This window comes from Pelodiscus sinensis, chromosome 2 (genome assembly GCF_049634645.1).
Source record: "Pelodiscus sinensis isolate JC-2024 chromosome 2, ASM4963464v1, whole genome shotgun sequence".
Lineage (NCBI taxonomy): Eukaryota > Metazoa > Chordata > Testudines > Trionychidae > Pelodiscus > Pelodiscus sinensis.
Genome location: NC_134712.1, coordinates 87,621,108 through 87,635,398, shown reverse-complemented (window position 1 = coordinate 87,635,398; position 14,291 = coordinate 87,621,108). Strand labels below are relative to the sequence as shown.

General features: G+C 48.9%; 1 protein-coding gene across 4 annotated transcripts in view; it reads left to right on the top strand.

Moving 5' to 3' along the window:
- The first annotated feature begins 378 nt into the window (after positions 1-378).
- Positions 379-14,291, top strand: part of PTPN2 (protein tyrosine phosphatase non-receptor type 2) — a 74,424-nt gene continuing 60,511 nt past the window's right edge. For 2 of the 4 annotated variants that reach the window (XM_006117499.4, XM_075921005.1), the window contains exons 1-2: positions 379-615; positions 8,733-8,823. In XM_006117499.4, the coding sequence (XP_006117561.2) occupies positions 547-615; positions 8,733-8,823 (160 nt within the window). In that variant the 5' untranslated portion in view covers positions 379-546. The remainder of the gene's footprint in view (positions 616-8,732; positions 8,824-14,291) is intronic. The other 2 variants (XM_006117500.4, XM_075921006.1) reach the window with 2 other exon arrangements.

The window sequence follows — 14,291 nt, the reverse complement described above, 5'->3', positions numbered from 1 at the left end:
GCGCCCCGTTTGCAAAGGTAGCAGCCGCAGCAGGCACACGTGGGGGCCGGAGCAGGGTGCCCGCAGGGCAGAGTGAAGGAGACGCGCGCGCCGGTCGCTTGGCACGTTGCACACTTCGCCGCCGGGGGTTTGTCAGCCAGTCATACGTCACAAGACTCCGAGCCCGCACGCGAGGCACAGGCGGAACGCAGAGGGGCGAGGCTGACCTCGCGCCACAGCATCCGGGCCGTTATTGCCCACTCACCCCGCCCTCTCCCCACCTGTGCGCTCCCCCGCCGTCCCCCCAGAACGGACCGTTACGTCAGTCCAGGTGCTTTCCCTGGGGCGGAGTTTCGAGCGCCCCAGATAGGCGGAGGCTAGTGGTTGGTTGGGAGTGCGCATGCGCCTGACGGCGGCGGACGAGCGAGCCGCCGACTGTAAGGCAGGAAAGCCGGAGCGCGCGGCGGGCTGGGGCTTGCGCTCGCCGCCGTTCGTGCTCCGGGCGGAGGGAGCGGGAGGTTATGAGCCTGCCGGACTTCAGCGGTCATCCTCGCTCCGGCCGCCGCCATGGCACCCCCTATAGAGCAGGAGTTCCAGGATATCGACACCGTTAACGACTGGCAGGCTCGCTACCTTGTGAGTGAACGCGGGGCTCCCTGGATCGGGAGGGGAGGAGGAGCAGGAGGGGAGGACGGGGCAGTCGGCTCCGGCCGGCACGCGCGGCTCTTGTCCCGTACTGGGAAGCGGAAGTCGTTGGGCCACAGTTTGATTTCAGGTGCGCGCAGCAGCGCTAGCACCCGCTGCCTCCTGGAGCGCTGTCTGCGCATGCACCGAGAAGGGCCGGCAGAAGAAGGGGAGACTTGCCCCTCTAATACGCATGTTCAGTAAAGAAGAGGCACTTGGGACTGGCAGGAGCACGCATGCGTCAAATGCGGGGGGGGTAGGCGCGGAGTATGAGGAGCGTGCTGGTTGTAGTGCGCATGCGCCAGCAGCCCGAGGCGCTTTAACGTGCGCACGCGCGTTTTAGTTAATTTTTCGTCTTTCTCCCTTTTCACTTCCTCGACTGGCCTCCTGGACTCTGCCTAGCGCCGCGCCTACGAGTGGTTGTCACGCTGCTCTGCCGGGCGCCTCGTGCCCTTCGCGCGCGGCTCGCCCCCTACGTCCTGGGTTTCGCTCTGCGGGTCTAGTGAGCAGTAGCTATGAAATGCTCTCGGCGTCGCGGTGGTCTTGGTGGAGACTGGTGCTGCGGCATTCATGTTCCTTGATTGACAGCAGAGGTGGGGAAACCTCTGGCCCCCGTGTGCCTACATCCGGCACCCGAGGCTCAGAGCTCCCCCAGCTTTGGGGAACCCAGCACCGCCCTACCATAGTCTACTGCCCTCTTCCCCGAGCTCTGGTGTGTGCGGGGAATGTGGGAAGTGGCTTTGTCTGTCTTACTTAGGGCACGTCTGCACTGGGGAGTTGTTTCGAAAGGCGAGCATCCACACTACCAAGCCTGTTTAAAAATAACACGCCCATTATTTTCTAATAACTCTAGCTTGTGAAGAAGGTGATAGTGTGGATATAGCCTCTGGGACCACTTAAGTGAGGGGTGGGTTTTTGTTATTGCTTTTCACTTGTGTGTAGCCCCCCAACTGACTTAGAACCTAAAAATGGCTGTACTGGGTCAGACCAAAAGTCCATCCAGCCCAGTATCCTGTCTGCTAACAGTGGCCAGCAACAGGTGCCCCAGAGAGGATGGACTGAAGACAATGATCAAGCGATTTGTCTCCTGCCATCCCTCTCCAGCCTCTGACAAACAGAGGCCAAGGACACCATTTTATCCCCTGGCTAATAGCCTTTTATGGACCTAACCTCCATGAAATTATCTAGCTTATTATTTAACTTCTGTGGATGAGTGGCCCCCAACCCAGAAAAAGTTCCCCATGCCCTGGTTTGCAGCATTGATTGCTTATAAAGGTTTAATGGCATCCTCAGTGGAAGTACTTCACAGGTTATCCTGTTACTAGAATTTGCATAACTGCCTTTAATGCCCTAGGGCAGTGGTTCCCAAACTTTTTTGGCACCATGCCCCCCTTTTTGTTTTTTGAAAAACCCTCAACCCCCCCAAATAGCTGCAAAACTTGAGCGCAAAAAAACCCAAAAACTTGATGGGGGTGGGGGGCTGGGTCGCCTCGCACACACCCCTGGAATTTCTTCAGGCCCCCCAGTTTGGGAACCTGTGCCCTAGGGCATAGTTGCTCTGATCCAGGTGACCCATCTTTGCTAATAATTTGTGCTCATATCCTTTGTTTTATAAAACCTTAATTCAGCTATGCAAACATTGCTAACCTAGTGTGCCCAACAACTCACAGATCTATTGGATGTTAGGCCCCTCTTACAAATCAGAAATATTCAGCATTAAGTGAATGTGACTTGCCTAAGGCTACATACAATTCTCTGGAAAGTTGGGAATAGATAGCAGACCTGTTGCCTTTCTGTTACATTGTGCTGTGCTTTCATTCTGTTGAACTAAAATTTCAACATACTTTACCCTGAAACACTATATTTTAAATATATATGCAGGTTAGGCACAATATCTAACAGTGAAATAATTCCAAGGCTTGAGTTAAACAGAGCAGATGATAAACTAAGCAAAACTTTACAGATGGCAAGTGTACCAGTTCTGTAATCAATATTGTTTACTGTTACTAGCAAAATGTATGCAGAATATTGCATAGTGTATGTCCATAATGTGTAAATTACCTGGCTTAAACCATTTTAATTTTATGAAAATACATCTGTTATAGTAAACTCACATGAAAATGTAAACAAATTCTGTAAGGCTTTTCAGTTACAGATTTTCTGTTTTAAATTTAGCTATATTATGTAACTTTAATGAGAATAGATACCTCCAAATTCTGCCATTCTAGGTTTATGCTGTGGAGTGTTTTCACTTATCTCTTATGAGCAATTTTTCATTTATCTGTGCTTAATATGTTTTAGATGTAATATTTCTGAAGTCTTATTAAATAAAATATAAACCAAGGAGATTATTGCTTCTGTGTCGCAGAAACTATTTATGCAAGTATTTGTATTGGTGTGAGTTCACATGAAATTAGCACATATTTAAGTCCTCAATGATTAAAGTAAAGTATTTTCTTTCTGCCCTCCCACCCCATATTGTTGGGTAGTGGATATTGAGGGCAAGGGAGACTATAATGCTCAGGGAATTCCCAAGGAGAAATTCATGGATGAAAGAAGGTGGGATTTCCTCCCTTGTAGAGTGAGCCCTGCAATTGCATGGGCTTGTTGGTGTTGAGAAATACCATGGATCTCTAGGAATAGTTCAGGAATTTCTATTAGATATATTAAAAAACGGTAATGTAACCATTACAAAAAAAAAGTGGCAGTTACACACTGTGGGCTCTGCAATGTAAAGCTTATTATACGGCAGAGCTTGCATTGGGGCCAGAAGCCAGTGCGTGCCAGGAGCTTGCACCTAGCTGCCGGCCCCACTCCGAGGAGCCAGCTGTGCTGAGGACTCTGCAGTATAAGCTTTATACTGCAGAGCCCACAGCGAGAGGCAACAGCCAGCTTCCCGGGAGCAAGACCGGCACACTGGGAGCCAGCTTACCAGCACCCAGCTTCTGGCCCCGCTCCCAGGGAGCTGGCTGCCACCCTGCGCTGCAGGGTCTGATACAGAGCCTTCAGTGCTGGCTGGCAGCCAGTTCCCTGGGAGCAGGGCTGCGAATCAGTGTGTAACCCGTTATGGGAATGGATAAGATCATGATTATCAGGTAACCATTTAAAGTTTTTTAAACTGTTACTCTTGCATTCCTAATTTTCCTAGAAGATTGTTTTGTGCTGCTACTTGGTCCATGCAGTGATGACTACCTGATTAACATTTGTGGAGTTGCTGGAAGATGATGCCTCTTATTACACCTGCACTGATTGTGCCCTTCACAGTTGTGGAGCCAAGTTCTAAGGAGGGAGCATCTGTGATATTGGTGTGATTTCGTTGAGCTCAACTCACCTCCAACAGTTTTTGGGTCCTTGTAATTGTGTTCTGTTAGTTTAACCTCTGTGGTATGTCAGAGAGGTTAGTATATAAACATACATACTGAGAGAAGGGATTAAAGTAATACATTTGTATTTTATTACTTGATAAATAAAAGGTTTCCTCTGGATATTTTTGTTTTAACTTTGGTATTTCTAGTAGATTGAGCTGTTCCAAAATTATCATTAAGTTGTGTGTGCAATTTTAAATGCACACATCTTTAAGATACTTTTTTAAAAAAAAGTGATGTATAGTTTCCCATAATATCACTAATGCATAAATGCTAAATTTGTTTATATGTATTGATACTTCAATAAAAGTGAAGATCCTATTCACATGTAATAGGATCCAGATTCATTTTAGGTTGCAGTTCCACAGAAATCATTTCTGATTATGCCTGTTTTCAGAAGGAGCAGGGGAGAAGGGCTCATTTGAAATGAGGATGTGCAGAAGGTAGATAGAGTGAAGGAAGCCCATGAGGCGATTACAATAGTCAAGGCAAAGAATAGTCAGGACCATGGCAATTGCTTTGCTGGAGGGAAAATACAGGAAGAATGTATTTTGAGTTATGTAGGACCTTGTCAGAAGTAGCAGCAGCACTGGTATGGAGAAAAGATGGACAAGATGCTACTTCAAAATTTAAAAACAATTACAGGCAGTCCCCGAGTTACACGGATCCGACTTATTCCGCAGTTACGAATGGGGCTTTTCTTGCCCCGGAGGATGGGAGCGGCGGGACACCCCAGCAGACCAGGCTTTTCTCGCCGACGACGCCTGGGGTAGAGCAGCTGAGGAGCGGCGCTGCGGGGACCTACCCGGCAGCGCCCCAGCTGCTCTTTCCCAAGTGTCCAAATTCAGCTGCTGTTGAAACTGATCAGCGGCTGATTCCAAGAAGCCCAGGGCAGAGCAACTCTGCCTCAGGCTTCCTGTAGTCAGCCGCTGGTCAGTTTCAGCAGCGGCTGAATCTGGACACCAGTTCCGACTTACATACAAATTCAACTTAAGAACAAACCTACAGTCCCTATCTTGTACGTAACCCGGGGACTGCCTGTATTTATCTCAGACAATTTCTGCGAATGGTACTCTAGCCATCTTTTCACCTGGGGAAGAGAACAAATACAGCCTCTAATACATCTTGGCCACAGGGAGAGAATGCTTGTTTCAGAGGGTGGAGGGACATATAAGCAGAGGAGGCAGACATTTTAGACCTGATTCTGATCAACAGAGGGATTGCTTGTGAATCTGAAGCTAGAAGGCAATTTGGGTGATAAAACTGGTAATTCCTAAGCAGAGGGAGGAAGGAGTAGTAGAACAAGGACAACAGATTTCATAAAAGCAGACTTCAACAAAACAGAACTGGTAGATACAATTTTCGGTAAGAACACCTAAAGGAAAACGTGTCAGGAGAGCTGGCATTTAGAGATTAAAGTGGGGGAACTGTTTTTGGGTCAGGAGTCACTGACCCACAGAAAAATCAGTTGGGGAGCCACACTAGGGGCAGGGTTAATTCTTCTGGGGGCTGGGTTTCCCTCTAGGACTGGGTTGGTAAATTTGTCAACCCTCCCCCATTTGGCTCCAGGAATGGGGCCAAAAACGATGGGGTCAGTGTACAGGAGGGGGCTGACAGGAAGTGGAGTGGAGAGGGAGTACTGGGTCTGGGCCAGAGGTAGGGGGCAGGAGTGAACAGAGGTTGGGTGTCTGAGAAGGAGATTGGGGACAGGAGATTGGGGTGCTTACCTGGTGCAGCCCCTCTTTGGTTGTAGACACTGTCCCCTGCTGCTCCCATTGGCCACCATTCCTGGCTAGTGGAAGTGATGGGAATGTAGCCTGCAAGCAAGTGCAGGAAGAGAAATTCCCTATGCTGCTGTTCCCCTCAGCTCGGGGGAAAAGGGGCAACAGGAGCAGGCAGAACCACTTCCTCTCCCCCCCCCCCCCCCCCCACCAGCCAGAGCCAGCCACACAGGAGCTTCAGCACTTACTCTCTGCTGTTTTCCCCCGCAGTAGGGAGCCAGCACTTGGAGACTCAGTGTGGGGCTGGAGCATTAGCACCAACTTGCCCTGCTGCAAGGAAAAGCCCTGACCCTCACCACAGGCCAGATCAAAGCAAGCCAGGGGATGGATCTGGTCCATAGTTTTCCAATCCCTGTATTAAAGGTGTAATAGTAGACTACCCAGGAGAGAAGGAAAGATTGGAAAAATATTAAGAGGCTAATGTGGCTCCATTAAGAGCTCTTAAGTTCTCTAAAAATCAAAGGGAATCCTACAAAAAGTTACTCCTTGGAGAATTGTATGCCAAAAAGATGAAAAAAAAATCTACACACAATTTTAAAATTCTGCATTTCTTATCGATAAACTAGGCAAATACAACTTAGATGGGGCTACTATAAGGTGGGTGCATAACTGGCTGGGTAACTGTTCTCAGAGAGTAGTCCAGGGTTGGAGCGCACTCAGAAAAAAGCTGGGGGGTCCATGCTCAGTAACTCCTCCCCTGCCCTACCAGAGTTTCTGGAGCAATGCAAACAGCTCATTTGCAGTGTTCAGGCTCTGGAGGGGAGAGTGGGGACTGATTGGGGTGCTTGGAGGAAAGAGGCAGGGTGGCTGAAGAGCACAGCCCCATAACTGCATCCAAGGGCCCTCATCCTAGCTCTGTCAATACTAGCCCCTCAGTTGACCATCACTGGCCAGATACATTGCCAGGTTCGGGACTAGTCAGGTGGCCCCAAGAGTGCTGAACCAGAGGGGTTCAACCCATATTAAATAGTTAAGTTAAATGCTAGGCAGAAACGAAGTCCTGGAGCAAAAGTCAACCTTGAAGAACTATATTAAAATTATTTTTAAATACATTTTTTTTTTTTTTTGCTTTGCAGAATTTTATTCAGAATGACTGGAGTTTATTCTCTCTAGATATGTGCTCATTTTTTCCCAAGGGATGGCAGAATGTCATCTGCATTTACACGTTCCGCTTAAATGGATTCCCTGCCATACTGTTCGTGGGCAGATTCTGCTTTCCAAGGGTCCTACTTGCTCAGTTCTGGCTACAGCCTTTTGGGCAACCTGTCCCCTGGCTCAGGGACTGCTTTGGCTGGTGTGAGGCCCAGGGCGCAGCCCACTTGTACCAGGAACGGAGGCAGGCTCCCATGCCCTGGGATGCTATGACTTGCTCTAAGGCCGCTTGCTTGCACCACTGTTCTTGGTGCTCATGGGCTGCTGGGCCAGTAGGCTCAGGAGAAGTGCGAGGCACCCCACGTCCCCAGCCACTGGCCACCCCATCCACTGCTGCGCCCTGTGTGACTATGTCCCGAGCCCAGCACTGAGCCATCCTGGTGAGACCCAAGCCCAGCCTGGCTCCCTCCCATCCAGCCATGAGTGGGGCTTGCAGCAGTGAGCGGTGCTTCTACAAGGTGGGCAAGGAGGTGTCCAGCAGCATTGACCTGAGTGACCTGGGCCCCCTTTGCCTGGTGCTGCAGTCCCGCCCTACTTCCTTCCCTGTGCAGTTGGAGCACCAGCGCTGGCTTCCCAGTGGGGGTTGGAGAGAAAGCCCTGAGCCTTGCTGCATGGGGAAGAAGTGCTCCTGGGTTGAGGGAACAGAAGTGTGCTGGCACACTGCCTGGAGACTTTCCCAGCGCTCCATTGACCAGATTCTGGCTAATGGGAGCAGTGGGGAACCAAGTCTGGGGCTAGCATAGGGCCCAAGACAAGTATCCACAACCCCCTCATGCCCAGACCCTGTACCCCCAGCCCACTCCTGCTCCTCGGTCCTGACCAGACACCCTGCCCCCACCCTGCTCCTGCCTCACATCCCCAGCCCCTTCACTTGCCCCCTCTGTCAAGCACCCCCCCATAGTTCCCTCACCCACTACGTCCACCAAGACCCTGCACTCCCAGCCCACTCCTGCCCCCTCCCACCTGCCCAGACACCCTGCTCCTGCCCCACACCCCCAGCCCACTCACCTCCTCCTACCCCGTGTGGCTGAGACACTACGCCTCAGCCTGCTCCTGCCTCCTCCCCTGCTTCTGACACCCTGCACCCTTCTTTGCTCCTGCACCCTCTCTCCTGGCCAGACACCCTACCTCCCACCCAGACCACTCACCCTCAGCCCCTCCTACACCCTACCTCCTGCCCAGATTCTGTGCCCCCGTCACACCCCTCACTTTTGGCCCCACCCCAAAGCCTAGAGACCCACCAAATCCACTAACCCTTGAATCCCAGAAGAGTTAATATGACCTGAGGCCTTGAACCTCAGTCCCTCCCCATGGGGCTGGTGCACCAGGGGAGTGAGGTGTTGCAGTTGGGGGGTCACGTTTGAGGATTGGGGTTTTTAAGAGGGGCTTTTTTTGCTTCTTGTGTGGTCTCCAACTGATTTTTCTGTAGGTTAGTGGGGAACGTTTTTTGGGTTGGGGGCCATCTCTGCCATAAATGAAGACAATGTTAAAACCTTCTTGTGTTGGATATAATATTTTACTTTATTTAAAATGAAGCCTGGCCAACAAGACCCTCATTGGGAACCAGCCTCCATTTGGCAACAGCATCCAGTCCCCGGCCCTGCTCTTGGGGCAGATTCCCCGCAGTACAGTCCCCATTTGGCTGCAGAAAGGGCTGGTGGCAGCCTCCTTCCTGCTGCAGCATGATCTGGCTGCAGCAGAGAGAGGGAGTTGGCAAGCGTAGAGAGCTGGAGCACAGCCCCCTAGTTCAACTTTTTTTTTTAATTTTCAGGAAATTCGGAATAAATCCAATGACTATCCTCATAGAGTTGCAAAATATCCAGAAAACAGAAATCGAAATAGATACAGAGATGTCAGCCCGTGTAAGTAAATATCTTTTAATCAGTGTGATTAAATATATAATGAAAATGTAGTTTGGTCTCTAGATTTGTTACTCATGATTTCTTTGAGAAGTATCTATTTAAGTTTATTTTAATCTTAGAAAATTTGGTCATTCTGTAAACTGGCTTGCATGATAAAATTTGTACCTGGGGAAAAGTAAGCCAGTGACTATTACGACCATTGTTACAGTGATAGGTAAAATGGTAGTTATAAACACAGTGTAAAATACATAAATGTTTTTGAGCAAGCAAGATGGACTAACTTTAAAAATACATAAATGTTTTTGAGCAAGCAAGATGGACTAACTTTAACCATGATTTAAATGAGCAAGCAGGCCACTTTGATTTACTCAAACTTCTATTTTATTTTGTATTTGTGTTTGTTTTCCTAAAGATGTTGGTTTTAATTGGTTGCTATAATTTGTTATTAATCAGTAGTGTTCAAAAACGGGGGCCCATTGTGCTAGCAACTAGGGGGCTGTGTCTAGACTGGCCAGTTTTTCCAGAAAATCAGCTGCTTTTCCGGAAAAACTAGCCAGTTCTCTACACTGGCTGTTTGAATTTCCGCAAAAGCACTGGCTTCCTACTGTAAGAAATCAGTGCTTCTTGCGGAAATACTATGCTGCTCCCGTTCAGGCAAAAGTCCCTTTTGCGCAAAGCTTTTGCGCAAAAGGGCCAGTGTAGACAGCTGAGATTTGTTTTCCGCAAAAAAGCCTCGATCGTGAAAATGGCGATCGGGGCTTTTTTGCAGAAAAGCGCATCTAGATTGGCACGGACTCTTCTGCAAAAAGTGCTTTTGCGGAAAAGTGTCCGTGCCAATCTAGATGCTCTGTTCCGCAAATGCTTTTAACAGAAAACTTTTCCGTTAAAAGCATTTCCGGAAAATCATGCCAATCTAGACGCAGCTGGGATGTAAAATTATGTTTAATTGGTTAACCAGTTAACAGATTAAAGGGGTGGCTGTTGGAGGGGGATGGACCCAGCCCAGCTGAAGTGCCTCCAGCCCCTCTCCCTTTCCCTCCTCCCACCACTGGGCTGGAGCATTCCTCCTGCTGCAGGCAGGGGCTGCAACAGCCAGTTGCAGCAGTACCTACTTATGGGGTGTCCATGCCCACTGCAGTCAGGGTCCTGTCTGGGGTGGGCCACCTGTGGTGCTGGAGCAGTCCCCTGCTTGTGTCAGTGAGAGAACTGGTGGGGGCTGGAACAGCTATCTGGCTTAATATTCCTATTGGGAAATGTGCTACAAACAGAGTGGTCCCTGCCCTCGAAGAGTTTACATGCTAAATAGACAAGACAGGCAGGGAGTGGAGGAAGGGGTAGAATAGGCAAGCAGAGTAAACAATGTTATGTTGGCAAATGCCATTTTAAGTTCCCGGATTCTTTCCGGGGGGAGGGAGAGGCGAGGAGGAGGGCATGTGAAAAGAGTTCTTAGAAGGGGATTAGTTAAAGGGAAAGCGACCGAGGGGATCCTAGCAGCAGAGGAAAACTGAGATGAAAAGCAAAATGCAGGACAATGTAGCACTTTAAAGACCAACAAGATGGTTTATTAGATGATGAGCTTTCGTGGGCCAGACCCACTTCCTCAGATCAAATAGTGGAAGAAAATTGTCACAACCATATATACCAAAGGATACAATTAAAAAAAAATGAACACATATGAAAAGGACAAATCACATTTCAGAACAGGAGGGGGATGCAGGGGGGGGGAGGAAGGAAGGTAAGTGTCTGTGAATTGATGATATTAGAGGTGGGGAGAGTGGGATGTTTGTGAGTTAATGGTATTAGAGGTGATAAATGGGGAAGCTATCTTGATAATGGGTAAGATAGTTCAAGTGTTTGTTCATTCCTTTTTGGCTTGACATGAATTTGTCGAATTTTAACATGAATGACAGTTCAGAGGATTCCTTTTCAAGTGCAGATGTAAAAGGTCTTTGTAGCAGAATGCAGGTGGTTAAGTCATTGAGAGAGTGTCCTTTCTGGTTAAAATGGCAAGAAACTGTTTTTTCTTTCTGATCTTGTCCGATATCTGTTTTGTGGGCATTAATCCTTTGGCAAAGTGTCTGAGATGTTTGTCCAATGTACATAGCAGATGGACACTTTTGGCACATGATAGCATAGATTATATTTCTGGATGCGCAGGAATATGTGTTCTTGATCTTATAACTCACTTGGTTAGGTCCAATAATGGTATCAGCAGAATGAATATGTGGATGTCAGCCGACGGTCAGGGCAGTGTGTGTGTGTATGTTTCCGAGAAAAGGTTTAACGTCCGTGCCTTTACTGCTAGGACCGGGGTCCCATCGCAGAGGGTGGCCAGCAGGCCAACAGACGCCCCGTTATATAGGAAGAGCTTATTACATCTTAGATTTCAGCTGCTAGAATTTCATAATTCCTTCGCAGCGGGCAGCCTTGAGGAAAGACTGAAAGATGCCCCAGTGGGTCCTGTCACCTGGGAGTGACACAGATCCAAACGCCCAAGCTCTTCCTATAACTGTCCCTTTAGACCGGCTGAAGTTCTTTTAAATTGTGCTTGGTTCTGTTACAGCAACTGAAGGAGTCAGGTTAAAGCTTAAACAGTTACAGGTTTATTGAGGAAGCTTATAAATCATATGGTTACAATGGCTATTGCTCTATTTCTTAACTATTAGCAAAATATAGATCTTAAAAATGGTTACAAAGAAGATAAAGATAGAAAAATAGAAATAATGGTACCAAGTAACAGCTTACTCTTTCTATGTGTACACTTAAGACAGAGGACCACATCCAGGTACCATTTTTACCCCCTTCTGTGCCTCTCGACTCCAGCATGTCAGGCCAGGGCCGGTCCCTCAATTCCTAGGAAAGACGAAAATACGAGGTGGGCGTCCCCATAGAACCTCGGGAGGTCAAACACCTAACCCGACCAGCAGGTAGAGGGTAGAATGACACTCCAAGTGAGTGTGTGCTGGGCCCATCTTTTATAATCATGGGGTCACGTATTTCTCTTTCTTATCTTAATTGCCAATTGATGCTGGTCTGTCTGCTGTGAGACCAGTTCTTACAAGGGAGTTGTGAACTTAATTTACACTTGTAAGAGAGATTTGAGGTGATTAAATTTTGAAGTACTGGACATTGTTTTCTCAGTGGGAAATTCCTCTTCCTGGGACTGTGTGTGTTCGAATCAACATAGGTGCCAGCCGCAGCCTCGAGGCCAGCTTATTGACTTAGCTGCTCTCTATCCACATATCTGTGTTTCAGCTTCTCAGGATCAGATGAGCCAGCATAGACTATGCTGATATTATTGCTCCTTCTCTGCCCTGTGCTTCAGAGAGGCAAATAAGATGGATGATATGGAGGCAGGCTGTCTGGCCACAGTGGACAAAGCTGGCAACGGGGTTTGTTGTAAGGGAAGGTACCAGGGTTGGTATTAGTGTGGTATGTCCTGTGGTTGTTGGTAAGAATCATCTTGAGGTTAGGTGGTTGTCTATAGGAGACTATGGGTCTGTCTCCCAGAGCCTCTTGGAGTATGGTATCCTGTTCCAGTATAGGCTGTATACTGAGATGAAAAGGTGAGAGGGAGGGGATCGATTGGACAGTGGATCAGTACAGGATAAAGAATGTCTAATCAAATATAGAAATGTCTCAATGTCCAGAGACAGCTGATTTGGCTCTTAGCTGCTGGTGTTCCTTTAGTTTTCCCCTCAAGATTAGGTCACATGGTGAGGGGGAAAATGGGAGTGTGTGGTGAAGGCAAAGCATACTTGGGTCCAGATGCCACTCATAGTTCTAGGTCCAGTGAAATACTGGGAGAAAAGGAGTCACTGGCTAGATTCTCTGGCTGGAACTTCGTTGTATATTTTGATGCCCTATAGCTATGCCTCCTTAAGTATTTAAATAATGGAGTTGATAAATGTATCTTACAGATTGTAAAAATGTAACACTTTGTTAGAAAATCGTGAAAATGTTTATTTCCTAAATTGATTTATCTGATGAAGTGAGCTTTACCTACAAAAGCTCATGCTACTATTAAGGATGTTAATAATCGTGTATTGGTGTAAATGTGTAACTGCTGAAATATTTAGCATTTTTACACAAGGCAGCAGGCGGGAGCTGGTCCTTGTGGGGAGCTGGCTTTTAAGCCGGCTCCCAGTGAGCACTGGCTTGTGCCTGCCCTACCTCTAATAGAGGCAGCAATGTGGGAGGGGGAAGGCAGCTCTGTGGGACCTAGAACATGCAGGGAACTGGCTTGAAAGCTGGCTTCCCATGTGTGCTGGCTCCCGCCTGCCCCCGCACTCCTGCCTCTGTATCAGAGGCAGCAGCTTGTGGGGCAGGCAGCCCCATGGGAGCATGCATATGTGGGGAGCTGGCTTAAAAACTGGCGCCCCACAAGTACCAGCTCGTGTAGTCCCTCCCCTCCACTCCTTCCCTTCTTTCCTCCCCCTGTTTGCCCAGGCTTATTGGTTAATCATGTAAATCAATGATTTTCAAACTGGGGTCTAGTGGTCCATAGATGCTTGCAGCTTGAGCTTGCAGCTTACTCATCTCTGCAATGGGGAGCCCGTGCTGGCGCTCCAGCCTCATGCCTCCTCCCCTAAGATTGGCATGCCAGGATGGCTTCCTGCTGCGGGGGGGGGGGGGGGGGGGGGGAGAGAAAGCCCTGAGCCTCCCTGCTGGATCTGCCTCATGGGGAAGAAGTGGAGCCAGAAATGACTGAGTGCTACTGTTTCCCTCCCCCGACTGGGGGAACAGCAGTTCATGGACTGTTGCCTGTAGGCTTTCCCTGCTGCTCCCAGAATCTGGCCAACAGGATCAGCGGGAGCCTGTGCTTGGAACATGATGCTTAGGAGTGATGCAGAGTGTGAAAGCAGCTAAGTGCTCCCCCAGCCCCTCATGTACTCCCCCCTGCTGAAACCCTGCACCCCTCCCCCCGGCCAGATGCCCCTGGTCAGACACTTCACCCCCAGCCTGCTACTGAACCCGCCTTCTGGCCAGACACCCTGTCCCCAGCTCACACTTGAATCTTCCTTTCTGGCCAGAATCTGCACCCTTCCTTGCTCGTGCCCCCTCCCCCTGGCTAGACACCCTATGCCCAGCCTGCTCCTGTACTCTGCTTCCCAACCAGAGCTCACATGCTCCACCTCCTGTCCAGATCCTGCATCATCATCCCTATCCCACTCACTCACAGCCCTGTCATGCACACTGAGCCCATCATTTTTGACCTTACCCCAGAGCCTAGGGGATCTACAAAATCCACTAACCCCAGAACCTCAGAAAAGTTAATCTGGCCTACGGGAAGCTCTGAACCTCAGTCCTGCCTGTCCCTTGTCCTTTTCCCCTCTCTTCCCCCATGGGGCTGGAGCGCCAGGGGAGTGAGGGATCTCATTGGGGGCCACGTCTGTGAGGGTTGCAGGAAGGGGGTGGAAGTGATTTTTTTTTTTTGCTTCAGTTGTATGGCTCCTGAAGGATTTTTC